Genomic DNA, 16169 nt, shown 5'->3' with positions numbered 1-16169 from the left:
TAAGGACAAATACTGTATATGTCCATAATTGTGAAAATAGAAGGATAGCTAGGATAATACTGAATAGAAGTGCTTATAATAAAAATCTTTGCATGGTCTCTGTTCACGAGCGGAAATGCCTTTAGCCTCTCTCCATTGAAAATGATATTAGTTCTTGTTTTTGCATACATACTTTTCACTATGTTGAAGAAGTTTCCCCCTCTTACCATTTTGTTGAGTGTTTTAATGAGGAAAGGATATTGAATTTTGTCAAAGGCCTTTTTTGCATGAATTGATAGGATCATGTGCTCCTTATTCATTGCTTTATTAATGGAATGGATCATATTATTTTTTCAATCATCCCTCCATGTCTGTTATAAGTCCCACTCAGTCATGATGATTTTTTTATGTATTCGGCTTTTATTGTCAGAATTTTGTTAACAATTTTTTTTCTGCGTTCATGAGGAATATTGGCGTATAGTTTTCTTCTTTGGTGATGTCTTTGCCTAGTCTTGATATTATGGTAGTGCTTGCTTAATGGAATGAATGACTCTGGGACTGTTCCTTCTTTTCCTATTTTTTAAATAACTTACGTACAATTGGTGATAGTTCACCCCTCCATATTTGATAGAACTCAACATTGAAGTCATCTGGATCAGGACTTTTTGAGGAGGGGAAATCTTTATGACCTGCTCAATTTCTTCTTTTGTGATGAGTCTATTAAAATGTTCAATGTCTGTTTGTGTCAATTTTGGTGGAGTGTGAATTTCTAGACATTTGTCTATTTCCTCTAAGTTTTCAAATTTGTCAGATGATAACTTTTCCCAATATTCTGTTATTATCTTTCTAATTTGACTTAGCTCTGTTATAAAATGACCTATTAATTTCTTGCTTGAATTATTTGTTTTTTCTCTTTATTTATTCTTTTTAAATTTGGCAATGGTTTGTCTGTTTATTGACCCTTTCAAAGAACCAACCACTCTTGGTCTTGTTGATGGTTAATTAGTGTTTCTGGGTTTTATACCATTTATTTCAACTCTTAACTTTACAATTTCCTTTCTTCTTCTGTTGTAATAGCTTATTATTTTTTTTTCTATTTTCTGGGGATATTGAGTTAAGTAGTTTATTTTGGCCATCCATGGGATGGATGTTCAGTGCTTTTCTCTAGCACCACAGCTCAAAGGCTTCAATTCTCCTTCTGTAATCTTTATTCATAGTCCAGCTCTCAGATGCATAACAAGTGATTGGAAAGACTTTGGCCTGATCATGATGTACCTTAGTCCTCAAACTGACATCAATACTCCTAAATAATTTTTATATATGGATGGCCAAAAGAACAAACATATATGTCTTGGAGAGGGTGCAGCTGGAGTGTTCTTTGAGGGCAAAAATGATGAGGCTTCACCTCACATACTTCAAGCATGTTGCTGGAGGGGCTATCCCTTGGAAAGGAACATGATGCTTAGAAGGGTGGAGGATCAGCAAGGGAGAGGAAGATCATCAACCAGGTGGATTGATATGGTGACTGCTCAGTGGGGTCTGGTGTTTCAGGAAGTGTGAAGATGGCACAGGGTAGGTAGGACAGGGTTCAGATTTGTTGTTCATAGGGTTGCTATGAGTCATACTCAACTTGATACACCTCACAAGAACAGCAAGAACAGCTTATTGTATTCCTTTATTCTTTTCTTATTGCTATGAAATGCCACTTCCCCCAAAGGGTGCCTTTACTGTGTCCCAGTCATTTGATATTTTCATTTTCATTCATTTTGAGGAACTTATTTATTTCCCTTTTTATTTCTCCTATGATCTAGAAGTGCTCAAGCCAGATGTTATTTATCCTCCATATGATGACTTTTTATCCTCTCTCATCTTGTTATTAATTTCTGGGTTTGTGGCATTATGATCTGAGGAGATACTTTGTATCTTTGTCTTATTTTGGTTTTTTTTAATTTGTTGAGAGTTGGTTTATATCCCAGTACATGATTGTTTCTGGAGAACGTACCACGTGCACTTGAGATAAAACAAAATTGAGTTTTTGTTGAGTGAAGAACCTTGAATACATCTGTGAGGTTGCATTTGCTTCTTGTGTGATTTAGTTCTTCCATGTCTTTGTTCAAATTTTCTTTGAAGTTGACCTGTCCTTTGTTGAGAGTGGCAGGTTAAAGTCTCCTCCTCCTACTATGTTGTTATTCTATCCTCAAGTCCTATGAAGATAAAAAACCCCTCCTTTGTTTTATGAAGTTTGATGTTCTATCATTTAGTGTGTAGATGGTTCCTAGAGATGTGTCCTTTTATTCTGTTGTGATTTCAATCATTAAATAGTGCCCTAGCTTATCTCATACAGTAGTTTTCACTCTAAAGTCTATTTTAGCACAGATTAATATTGTCACGCCTGATTTCTTATTAATATTGTTTGCTTGGTTTAGTTTTACCCACTCTTTTTTAATCTTTCTCTCAGTTTCTTAGATATGTCTCTTGTAGGCAACATATTGATAGGCTTTAGGTTTTGGGTTTTTAAAATCCATTCTGCTACTCTTTTTTCCCCTCTTAATTAGTGCATTTAAGCCATTCACATTGAGTGTGATTATTGATAGGCCAGGTTTTATCATTGCTATTTTGTGGCATTTCTTTTTCGGTTATTGTTGGTTACTTTGGTCCATCTATTTGCCTTTGCTATCTCTCCATGAAGAACATCCTTCAGTATTTCTTGTAAAATTGATCTTGTTTTCAAGAATTCCTTAAGTTCTTGTTTTTCTGCAAATAATCTAATATCTCCTTATATTTGATGGACAGTTTTGCTGGAAACTGGATTCTTGCCTGACTATTGTTTTCTTTTAGCTTTCTGTATATGCCATTCCATTACTTTCTTGCTTGCATGGTTTCTGCTGAGAAGTCAAAGATTAATCTAATTTGTTTCCTTTGTAGATGACTCTTTGCTTTTCTTGCAATACTTTTAATATTCTATTCTTTATTTTTTTAAGAACTTGACTATGAAATGTCTTAATGTTTTTCTTACGAGATATAACCTATTTGGAGTGTGATGAGTTTCTTAATTGTATATTTCCTCATTTTTCATGATACCTAGAATGTTTTCTTCTAATATCTCTTCCACAATTTTCTCAGTGCTCTTTCCTCCCAACATCTGTTTCAGAATTCCAATCTCATGTATTTTGTTGTTGTTTCTTGTCTTCTAGCTCAATGATTATCTGTTCTATCTCTTCTATACTCCCTTTTTATCCCTCCAACCTGTTGAAAATTTCTGCAATATCAATCTTGATATTATGGATTGTAATTTTCACACTTTTGTATTGTTTCTAACACTGTGCTGGTTGTATTCTCTATGTCTGGCAATACTTGTTAACTTCATGCTGCACTTTACTTGTGACTTTGATTCTTCCATCATTTGAAATTTCTTCAAAACTTTTTCTAGGACTTCCACATTGGTATAGTTCCTCTGTATTTCTGTCCCTGGGGTACTCATCAAGTCTATGATTTTGTCTGCTTTTTTTAGGAGAAGGATTGTTCTGTTTTTTCATAAGTTTTGAACCTAACTGCTGTTTCCTTGACATTATGTGAAGTTATTCTTGGTATGTGGGAGGCAAGTTCTGTTGCGTTTGTGTGGGAAACTGCACATTCCTTATCTTTATGACACTTTTGGTAGCTGTGCATAGAGGTGTAGTGTTAAGAAGCTGTGCTGCAATCCCAAAGATATGTGGTTCAAATCCACCAGATGGTCTGTGGGAGAAGAATGAGCAATCTCCTCTCATGCAATTTACTGTCTATGAATAGTTGCTGGAAAGTCAGGTATGGGTTGGTTCCAGCTTAGTGGCAAACAATTCAATTTCATTTCCCAATATGATCTTTAGCTGGTCATCCCTCTATTCTTTGTTAAGGTGGCAAATTTCTCTGGTTATGTGGGTGGTACATGAGATGCCTTTATCTTTGCTGCCAGTCCCTGGGTGCAAGCAGGTGGGTGAGGGCAGAGTGTAATCATAGGTGACCTCAGGAAAGTTTCCTCTCTCTTGTCTGGTTCTGGAAGTCTGGTGGACGGGTCAGGGTGAAGAGGACTCACAGGAGGCCCTAGATGTAATCCTTTCTCTGATAGTTGGTCCCTGGAGTCAGATCAGTAGGCAAGGGACTTTACAGACTCAAGGGCAGCCTGCACAGCTCTTCTCTTTCTTCTGATTAGTCCCCTGGAGATGGATAAGTGAGTGATGCAGTGTAGACTCATAGGTGGCACCCAGGGCGCTCCCCTTTCTGCTGCCTGATCTTAGGAGGTAGGCAGGCTGGTGTGGATAGAGTGAACTTACGAGTGGCCCACATAGCCTCTCTCAAAATGTTTAACAACAACAAATGCGTATGGTGATTTTATGAGGAAAACCATTAAGATGCTGTGGTAGTAGTGCCCTGTGAATAACAAATAACTTGCTACTGACCTTAGACTTAAAGAGAAATGGGAAGAGCTGGTTACCAGAGCCAAAAGATAAAGGTCAAATAAAGAAAGTCTCAGTGAAAATTACTATCATAATAATAAGAATTTAAAAAACGTCACTGTCATTAAGTTAATTCCAATTAATAATGACCTTCCATCAGGTTTCTCACCCTGGAGCTGCTGGGGGAATCCAGTCTTTGGAAATATGCTACCTTCTGGTTAGCTGTGCAAGAAGCTAGGGATTATGCCACCAAAGCTCCCCTTAAACTGACGTAATATGGAGAAAAGGAGAACACTGAATGGTATGACCTCATTCTCCTCCCACCAAAAATATTGCTCAATACTTTCATTGGCTGCAAAGAAAATCAAAGGTTTAGAACATAAGTTGACCTAACCCTGAAAGGTCATCTTCCCCAGCAGACAGAAGAATAGGAAACAATTGCACAGTGGATACTAATATATCCACTATCCCAAATGAACCTAAGAGACTCAATCACAGACACACAGAAAGAAGGATAAATAAAAATTGGCCATTTTCTGCATAGTAGATGATTTACATCCCTTATTATTCCTTATATCGGGCTTTTGCAATAGAATTCTATCCATTTTATAGTTTAAGAAATGAAATTCAGAAGGATTAATAATCTGTTTAAGATTATACACTAGGATGAGATAAGGATAAAATCAAACCCAAAGTTAGTTTACTTGCCCATATTCAGCACACAAGGTACATGCAGCATACATCAGCACTTAAGAACCTAGACTGGGGACAGTCAACTCAACTCAACTCATTGACATCAAATTGAAACTGACTCATATCTGACCTTTCAGTGGGTTTTCAGAGGTTGTAAATTGCATAAGAGGAAGTACATGTTCTTCCATGGAACAGTTGATAAATTCAAATTTGGGGTTTTGTGCATTGAGTTTTATAGCTTAACTCCTTGCCCACTAAGACCACCAGAGCTACCCTGGGATAGAAGAGTAGCATATTGAATTAAAGTTCATCCGCTTATTAGCTTAAACTTTGCTTCATTTCCCTCAGCTGTGCAATAGAGACAATACTTATGTCTCCAGACAGATTTGTTGTAAAATATCTAGAACAATTTCTGGCATAATGTTAAATATTTGTTATAGTCTAAACGTTAGAAAGAGATTAAGAGCCAAGAAATACTTAGACTAGGAAACAAACAAACAAAAATATATAAGCATTGGAGGAAGAGGACAATCTGGAAGTGATACATATATTCATAGTCTGTGAGTTCAACAATGTGACCAAAGGTTAGAGATACTTTGGAATCTAACCTATTGATACCTAAGAAGCAGTGAAACACTCTGATATCTTTTTCTTAAGGCTTTTATACCAGTTTGATTGTGTGTAAGGACATCAACAGGGAACCACTATGACATCACTGTTTTCTTGAGTGTTTTTAGACAAATTTGAAAGTAGATAAGAACATCAATAGAGAAGGTATATCACAGTATGGAGAGCATCACAAAGTGGATACTTGTGCCTTCACACTCCTCACCCCCCAACACTATTTCATTTCACTTCTAGAATTAATTCCTCCACAACTTAAGATAATTTTTGTTACAAGAAATCATTAATTACTTTCTTTTAAAAAACCCACATACAATAGTGTAGCTCTCAAAAATCAAATACATTGCTCTGTAAAATGTCTCAAGAAGAATCCACGGATTATCTGAAGAGATAAGCAGCATGATCTCATAGCCTTTTCTTCACTATCAGATGCCGCTTTAAGCTATCAGGAGAGGAAATGTTACTGTTCCAATGTGAATCAGGGATCAGGGGGAGAAGCACACACTTGACAACTGGAGGGATTGTTAATAAAGTGTACAGGCATATTAGATTGTATCTAAGGGGATGATATGTTAATAATTTTTTCTTAATGAGAGACTTACAATATTCATATTAGCTTCAGGATTTGAGATGCTTGTTTTCTTATTAGAATCACATACAGATCCAAGAAGAAGTATCCAGTATGCTGCTGCTAAAAACTTCCACATTTGAGATCTGAGAAAAGAAATGTTATTTTGTCATTATAGAGAAATTCTACAAAGATTACTAATTGTGTATGCCCTTGGGAAAGGCACTTTGCCTTCTTGAGCTTTCATTTCCTCTACTAGCATTCCCAAGATTCTACTACCTGCCACCAAAAAGACCCAAGAGTGAAGGTGGAGTGGAAAAACAGATGTTTCATTATATGTTGATATATAGAAGACAAGGAGCTCTGATAACTTGTTGTTGATTGCCTTCAAGTTGAGAATGACTCATAGTGACTCTATGATCTAAAGGCCTGAAGCCCCTCTACAACTATTGACATTTATCAAAGTTTGTAGAGTTTTGTTATTTAGGAAATGGATGTCACTCCTACTTCCAAATCTGTCATGGTATGTTACTGTTGTTATGTGCCATTGAGTAGCCTGTGTTGTATAGCGACCCTATGTACAACAGCTCTGAACCTTTCCCTGTTCTGAGCAAATATCACTAATTCCAACACATTAATCCCCATTGCCCCAGTCACTGTATCAATCCATCTCGTCTGGAGTCTTCCTCTCCTGTGCTATCTGTCCACCCTTCAGAGCATGATGTCCTTCTTCAAGGACTGATCTCTCCTGGCCACATGCCCAGAGTGAGGTGGAGCTTCAAAATCCTAGCCTCCAAGGATAGACCTGGTTTCACCCTCAACAAGATAGACCTATTTGTTTTCTTGGCAGCCAATGGTATGTTCAAGACTCTTCTCTAGCTCTACAACTCGAAGACATCTATTCTTCCACCATCATTAGTCATTATCCAACTCTCTGAAGCATCACAATTAATTGAGAAGACCATGGCCTGGAATAGGCACACTTTTGTATCTAGACTGATGTTATTGCTCTTCAGCACTCTGGAGAGTTCCATGACAGCAGATGATAGCTTAGTTGTATGGAATTGCACTACCAACACAAAGGTACATGGTTCAAATCCACTAGCTACTCAATGGGAAAAGGATGAGGAGTTTTCCCCAATGTGATTTACAGTCCCTGAAAATGCACCAGAGGGTCAGCTATGGATTGGTTCCATGGTATATAACAACAGCAACAACATTTAGCAGACCAGGGATGAGTTTCCCTAGATCTGCCTCCCTGTCTTAGAGATTATATATAGGAGTTTATGTTGATGAGAGATAGGAAAGTGGAATATGAAAGTGTTTGCAGCACCTTATCTTGTCTGAGTGTTTTAGTTGATAGCCAAATCTCAGAGTTGTTTGTCTGATCTTATCAATATTCTGGAGATAGTTGGCACTGTTCACATGTTGTGGCTGAAGAGGAAGAATTTTAGCCACAGATTACAAGAACATGGGGAAATGGAGCAAAAGCGTTGTGGTTTGATAACTCCACTGAACTAAGAGAGAGTCCCTTTCCTTCTGCTTAAGATATGAACAAAAAAGTGCTAGTCTTGCATTTGTTGTTGTTACTATGTGTGTTTTCAGGGGCAGTAAACCGTATGGGAGGAAATTGCCCATCTTTCTCCCAAGGAGTGGCTAGTACATCTGAACCTGAGCCTTTGGGCTGTCAGCACAACTCTTTACCTAGGCCATGTTTTACAGTGGATTGAAACTGTCAACAACGTCATCTTGCTTGGATCCACAATTAACACCTTTGGTACCAGCAGTCACAAAATAAGGAGAAACATGACACTAGGAAAATATGCAGTTGGGGAACTTTCCAAGTTATTGAGGAGTAGTAATGTCACTTTGAGGACCAAGGTGAGTCTGATTCAGGCCATAGTCTTTCTGATTAGTAGCTGTGCATCCAAGACCTGGGCAATGAGTAAAGATTACAGAAAAAGAATTGACACCACAGAGCTGTGGTGTTGGAGAAGAGCCCTGAACATCCTATGGATGTCCAAGAGAATGAACAGATATGTCTTGGAGAGGGTGCAGTCAGAGTGTTCTTTGGAGGCCAGAATGATGAGGCTTTGTCTCCCATACTTTGAACATGTTGCTTGGAGGTGCTATTCCTCAGAGAAGGACATGATATTGGGAAAGGTGGAGGGTCAGCAAAGGAGAGGAAGATCCTCAACCAGGTAGATTGATATGGTGACAGCTACAATAGGTTCTCATGTGTCGGAAGTGTGAGGATCACACAGGATAGAACAGGATTCAGATCTTTTGTTCATAGGGTCTCTATGAGTAGTACTCGACTCAACAGCACCTAACAACAACAACAAGAACATTATTGTTTGTATCTATTAGTTGTAAAAGAGTTCTTTTCTTGGGATATTTTAATCTGTTGGCTATTACTTTACTGTTGGTTGCTTTATTACTTATAACAACGTGAAAAATAATTTCACTAGTACTGCTGTTGTTTGCCATTAAGTCAGAAAAAACCCATAGCTGGCCCTCCAGTGGGTTTCTGAGGTTGTCAATCACATGGGACAAGATTATTTATTTTTCTCCCTTGGAGCAGTTGGTAGATTCGAACATGCCTTATAATGACTCCTGAAAAATATCTTAATACCTGAAAAACATTACAAAACTATTACAATATCTTAAAGTTGTTGTTATGTGCCATCGAAATGACTAAGGCCCACGGCAACCCTATGGCTCTGAACGTTGCCGTATCTTAGCCAACCTCGCTGTCTCTGACATACAAGACCCTATTGCTATAGTCACTGTGTCAATCTCATTCAACATCTCTTTTTCACCAATCCTTTACCCTTCCAAGCATGATGTCTTTTCCCAAGGACTGGCTCCCCTTGGCAATTATCTTTATTATGTTTATTATTCTTCACTAGATATTAAGGGGGAAAGTAGAAAAAACTGACCAAGTTGTATTGGAAAGTAGATATAAATATACACCTCATATTTTACATCAAAATTAAAGCATTTTGTATAAAAACCAACCTAAGAGATGTAAAATACATAAATACATGCATAAGGAGTTCTGGTGGCCGAGTGGTAAGAAGGCAATTCAAATCTATCAGCTCCTCTGTGAGAGAAAGATGGGCATTTGCCTCCCGCACAATTACTGCCTCTGAAAACCCACTGAAGATAGAGTCAGCTATGGATTGGTTCACCTCGATGGCAGAAAAAAATAAATACATACATATGTGCATATATACATGCATACATGTATACATTCATACATGCTTTTCTAGATTCTGGATGAAAGAGAACTTTATAGCAATAAAATTAATATAAGAAATCCTAATAGAAAATGCTTTCTTACATAAATGCAGGGAACATTCTATGTGTCATTAATTTTAAAAAGGAGACATCATTTATAAACTGAAAATAATTGCCAAAAACATCACTTGTTGTTATGTATCATGGAGTTGGAACCAACTCATAACTGACCCTTCAGGGGATTTTAAGAGCCAATAAACCACAAAGAGGAGATTGATCAGTGAGGGTATTTGAAAAGCATAACTATCGGTCGGTAGGGCAATTCCTTACCACTAACCCACCAGTGCTCATTTAATTATTTGAGAAAATAAGGTGGTTTTTAGTCAATAAAACACCTCCAAGTATAACAACTAAACAAAAGAAGAGCATAATTTGCATAAAAATAAGTATAATGGCAAATATATGGTCTTTAAAATACATATAGTACCTTTAGTCATTAGATAAGTTTTTACTTTTTACTTTATTAATGTGAGTATTGGAAAGAAATTTGGTAACATGTCTTATACTTGGAAGTATTCATATCTTTATGCTGTAACTATTTCTCGGAATAGATTCAAGAGAAAACAACTATGACATATACAAATTAAAGTTAAAATATGACAAAAATTTAAAAGAGATTGGTAAAATTTTGTTACATACAAAAATGAAATTAATCAGCTATCTTCTATTTCTGAAGATACTTAAGTGATGTATAAAAATGTTTATTATGTAATAGTGAAGGAAAAATAATTTAAAGTGAACTATATTGGATTTCCACCCCTAAATCTCTGGTGGCATAGTGATAAGGAATCATGCTGCCAACACAAATATACAGAGTTTGAATCCACCAGCTGCTCCCTGAAGAAAGATGAACAATTCACTCTCATGTGATTTATTGTCTCTGAAAACCCGCTGACAGAGGGTCAGCTATCAGTTTCTCCTGACTCATGGTATATAACAACCTATTTTTTCTGTAAATTGGAAAAAAAAAAGACAAAATCATCAAATTTTAATTATGCTTTTATCTTGATAAGTGTAAAACTCATTGCTATGGAGTCAGAACTGACCCATAGCTGTCGCTCTATTGGTTTTTAATACCAATATTAATGTTAATGTTAATATAAATATTAATATTAACTAATACCCCTCTGAGGTTTTTAATACCACTGGGGGAAACTGTCCATCTTTTCCCCGAATTGCTGTTAGTGAATTTCTAATGGCTAGAGAGGATTACAGCACAATTCCCTACGGACCATGTCCTTAGAATGATCATATGCTATTGATAATTTTCTAATTTAAAAGCTTCCCATACTCTACATTTCCTATATTAAACATTACTATTTTAAAAGAGTATTATTCAAACTTAAAATTATGGGGGCTAGATAATAAATATTTTCTATTTGGCTTTGAATCTCTTCAAATTCAAAAATGTTGTTGTTGTTATGTGCCGTCGAGTCGTTTGCGACTCATAGCCACCCTATGTACAACAGCCCTAAACCCTGCTCTATCCTGTGCCAATCTCATTGCCTCCTACACACCCATCCCGATTACCCCAGTCACTGAATCAGTCCATCTCACAGAGGGTCTTCCCCTCCTGCGCTGTCCCTCCACTCTGCCCAGCATGTTGTCCCTCTCCAAAGACCTGTCTCTCCTTACAACATGTCCAAAGTATGTCAGGCGAAGCCCCAGAATCCTTGCCTCCAAGGAGCAGCCTGGTTTAACCCTCCTTAGGATGAATCTATTTGTTTTCTTGGCAGTCCATGGTACATTCAATATTCTTCTCCAGCACCACAGCTCAAAGGCGTCAATTCTCCTTCTATCCTCCCTAATCACTGTCCAACAATCTGATGCATAACAAGTGATTGCAAAAACCATGGCCTGTATCAGACACACCTTAGTCTCCAGAGAGGCACTGTTGCTCTTGAGTACTTTAGAGAGGTCCCTAACCGCAGACTTTCCCATCGCAACACGTTTATTGATTTCCTGGCTACTGGTGCCAAGAGTGTTGACCATGGAGCCGAGCAAACTGAAGCTGTGAACAATCTCAATCTCTTCACCATCCATCCTGATGCTACCGATTGGTCCAGTGGTGAGAATTTTTGTCTTCTGGACATTGAGCCTCAGTCCATATTGAAGGCTGCAGTCCTTGACCCTCTGCAGTAAGTGCATGAGGTCCTCCTCAGTTTCAGCGAGCAGGGTTGTGTCATCTGCATAACGCAGATTGTTGATAGATCTTCCACCAATCCTAACTCCACACTTCTCCTCATAGAGCCCAGCCTCTCGGATAATCTGTTCTGCATACAGGTTGAAAAGGTATGGAGACAGGACACATCCCTGGCGTACACCCTTCCCAATTTTGAACCATGCAGTTTTGCCCTGCTCTGTTCTGACTACTGCCTCTTGGTCTAAGTATAGGTTTCACATTAGCACAATTAAATGTTCTGGGATTCCCATTCTTCTCAGAGTTAGCCAAAGTATGTTATGATCCACACAGTCAAATGCCTTTGCATAATCAATGAAACACAGATAGACATTCTTCTGGTATTCTCTGCTTTCAGCTAAGATCCATCTAACATCAGCAACAATATCCCTAGTACCACGACCCCTTCTAAAACCAGCCTGGACTTCTGGCAGTTCTCTGCTGATGTACTGTTCCAGTCGTTTTTGGATAATCTTCAGTAGAATCTTGCTTGCATGTGAAATCAATGATATTGTTCTGTAGTTTCCACACTCAGTTGGGTCGCCCTCCTTTGGAATGGGAACAAATATAGATCTCTTCCAGTCAGTTGGCCAAGTGGTTGTTCTCCAGATTTCTTGGCACAACTTGGTGAGCACATCCACAGCAGCATCTGTTAGCTGAAATACGTCAATTGGTATACCATCTATTCCAGGGGCCTTATTTTTTGCTATTTCCTTCAAAGCAGCTTGAACTTCTGCCTCCATCACCATAGGCTCTGGCTCAAATGCTATTTCATTAAATTCTTCAGTATCTGCCAATTCCTTTCGATACAGTGACTCAGAATATTCCTTCCATCTTCTTTTGATACCTCCGGGATCATTTAACATTCTATGTACAACACAACACACATATTTAAAAATAAGTTATTTAATAACAAAGTTTCCAAAATAGTAAAGGAGCCAGTTTTCAGGTAAACTTCATATACTATTGTCTGAAACATGCAGAACTTCACCTTATTACTAATTCTTTCTGTTTTCTATTCTTAAAAGAGAGTATGTAGAATCCTGTGAGAAATGAAAGCTTCTACACACCAGACCCACCCACACGCCCCCACACCCCCCCCACCTACCTCTCACTATCCTTTCCCTTCTTCACTATCTTCATATATAAAATTTTATTAATTTATCTTTGGAATTTGTCAAAGTCATATTCATATGGCTAATTTTGTTCATTGTTAATTATTCATGACACAAAAACCCACTGCCATTTCTACTTGTTTTAGCCAATTTATTCTTTATTTGAGTGAAAGCTTAAAAATCCTATAATTTTTCATTTAGCTATTCATAGACATTTTTTTATAACATTGATTGAAATTTATTAACATAATTGATTTATTGGAATGTTCAGTCAAATTTATTGAATATTATCCAACTTATCAATTTATTATATTTTACTCCTTTCTCCTTTATCTCTTTATTATATTTTACTTTCTGTTAACCCCACAGATTGATTCTGTGTACCAACCTTTCCTTAGGTTTTTATATTACTGGTCTTATACTGTAATTGTCCTTTTTGACTGACTTACATCACCTGTCATAACTTATTCTAGAGTCATTCATATAGTACACTATCAATTTTGACTCACAGCAAACTTTTGTTGGGTTTCTGAGACCATAGATCTTTACAGAAGGAGATTTCCTGTCGTTCTCCTTTGGAGTCCTAGTGTATTCCAACTGTTACTCTTTCAGTTAGTAGCCTGACACTTTAACATAATATAAATTAATAGAAATACGCTTCAAAATATAGTATTACATATTAATTAATTAATTAATAATAATTGATACATAACATGTATTTTAATTCTGGTTAATTCACTATGTTGGTGATAATGTTAAAACTGAGACAAGCTAGAGTTAAACGAAAGTAAATCCACGAAAGGGATTACTAAAGAGCAGGAAACTCAAAAGGTCAGAGGAAAGATGTCACACCTAACAGATGTCTTATCAAACTTACACAATTGAACCTGGCTTCACACCATGGCTGAACCTGACCTACAGTTTCTACTAACTCTCTTATCTAGAGTTTTGCCAACTCCCACATGCCCTATGCACTACTAGTTAACATTGATCTAAGGGTGATCTGAAGAGAATACAAATGCTTAACTCTCCACCTTGTTAAGAATTTATCTGCCAGCTAGGGAAAACTATGATGGAGGTTAGAGAAATAAGACTGTCCCACACATGCTGTAACGTCAGTAGTCCTCATGACGAAACATCAACTCCCTTCAGCCTGCCCTCACTAGAGTTTCTCCTGGACAAGCTTGAGGAGGCAGGGGATAGTGGAACTCCGTGCTGAAATTTCAATTTATTTACTGCACATAAAATAAAAATCTGCCTGTGTGAATATAAGTGCTGTCTCTGTGTACTCCAACCAGGAACAAGCAAAACTTCTTTGAGTATATGGCCTCCAATCAGTGGCAAAACCACCACAGAAAGAATTATTATTGCTATTACTTATATGTTCTTTGTGCCAGGTATTATGCAGGCATATGTTATCTTATGTTAGTCTCAAAATAACACTAAAGGACTATAATAGGAAATATTCCTATATCTAAAAAAAGTGAAACTGGATATTAAAAGGGTCAAGTAAGTTTTATATAGTCAAGCCAGTGATGGAGCCAAAATCTGAACGTAGTTCATTTGACTTGGAAGCATTTTGCCCTAACCACGCAGTACTTTCAGATAGACTGACTGGGGTCCGTTGATTGCTATGTGCAGATGGGTTTTTCTGTTTCGATGGCCTGTCCAGGTACAGCTGAGTAGATTCCGACCATGACAATCTCAAGTCAGACTAGAGCTTTGCTCTGAGACCATTGGGTTTCTCTTCTGAGGAACTTCTGGGTGGATTAAAATCTCCCATATTTCACTTAGTAGCCAAGCTTATTAACTATGTGCACCATCCAGGTATTTCTAAGTAAGATCCATAGATGACGTTTATCATAATCATCATTAAAACAATAAAAGCCTTAGACTCCTACCATAGTCTTTCTCAATGAGAATTTCTTAAGAGTAGGTGGGTATTTGTGGGTTAAGTTCCCATTCCATGTGACTTAATTCCAAAGTTTGAAATACAGTTGGGCTGAATTTTTTAGTGCAGACTTTTCTATTCTCTTTTCTGTTTCTTTGGGGCCTGCCATGGAGGTCTGTCTGGATGTTGAATAAATTGGTAGATAAATAAATAGATTAGTCATAATGAATATGACAAATTGATTCTTTTGCGTCTTATTTTTCTTGACTAATTCCATGTAAACTTGCCTTATTGTTTTTCTGAGGGTTTCAACTTGAGAGTTCAATTTGTCCTTAATTCATCACATCTCTAATGAAAAGATAAACCTCAAACCCACTGCCATAGAGTCAATTCTGATTCATCAAGACCTTAGATGATAGAGTAGAACCACCCCTCCCCCATGTATCTAAGGCTGTAAACGTCTGTGGAATCAGACTGTCTCGTCCTTCTGCTGAGGAGCACCTGGTGGACTCTGATTGTTGACATTTGGTTAGCAGCCCAATGCTTATTATTGTTCTACCATGGCTCCTTCTCTCAACATTTACTACTGTTCTACCACGGCTCCTTGGAAAGATCATAAGGAAAATGTTAAAAATCTTCTTGGTTTCTGAGTCACTAAGACTAGTAGGCAGGCAGGCAAACCTGGGGTCCCCAAGGTACAGCAGATCTAGCACCTCTTCTGAAATGACATGCTCATTTGTCTGCTAATGAATGTGACACTCAGGTGCTACACTGCACCATGCGAGAGGCTTCCGCAGAGGACCTCTTTAAAGTGCTGTAGGGCAGAAAGAAGGCTGCACAGTGGAGTGCCCTTGGGGGGTGGGATTGTGTAACAATGAAAGAATTTTTCTTTTACTTTTCAAAGAGAAGAGCCAATTGCTGGGAGGAGGTTGGGCAGGGAGAAAAGTACAACAGTGAATGAATGGATATCCAAAGTCTCTGCAAACTTTCTTTAAAGTTAATAAAAAATATATATAATAAAAATATTAATAGAATAAAAGTGCTGTAAGGCAAGGATGTCACTTTGAGGGCTAAAAGATGCATAAACACCATGAAACACCATGGTCTTTTCAACCACCCCATGTGCATGTGAAAGCCGGACAATGACTAAGGAAAACCTAAGAAGGACTGAAGCCTCGGATTAGGGTATTGATGAAGAATATTTAATATACCATGCTGATTGTGGAACAGACCACCAATTACTCATATGCAAGTTCAAGCTGAAGCTGAGGAAAATGAAACCAAATCTACAGGAGCCAAAATATGACTTTGATTTCATACCACCTGAATTTCAGAATCATCTCAGGAACAGGTTTGAGGCCTTGAACACTAATGAGCGAAGACC

The 16169-nt window shown here is 37.6% G+C and overlaps 1 protein-coding gene across 1 annotated transcript in view; it reads right to left on the bottom strand.

Annotated features, from left to right (window-relative positions):
- LIPK (lipase, family member K) overlaps positions 1–6436 on the bottom strand; it is a 37538-nt gene extending 31102 nt beyond the window's left edge. Inside the window, exon 1 of the mRNA XM_006880396.1 lies at positions 6332–6436. Coding sequence (XP_006880458.1) covers positions 6332–6436 — 105 coding nt within the window. The remainder of the gene's footprint in view (positions 1–6331) is intronic.
- Between the last annotated feature and the right edge of the window lie 9733 nt (positions 6437–16169).

Source organism: Elephantulus edwardii, unplaced genomic scaffold (assembly GCF_000299155.1).
Source record: "Elephantulus edwardii isolate Elephantulus edwardi_28Jun2011 unplaced genomic scaffold, EleEdw1.0 scaffold00007, whole genome shotgun sequence".
Classification (NCBI taxonomy): domain Eukaryota; kingdom Metazoa; phylum Chordata; class Mammalia; order Macroscelidea; family Macroscelididae; genus Elephantulus; species Elephantulus edwardii.
Note: the sequence above shows the minus strand (reverse complement) of the source record. Positions and strands in the feature narration are given on the sequence as shown.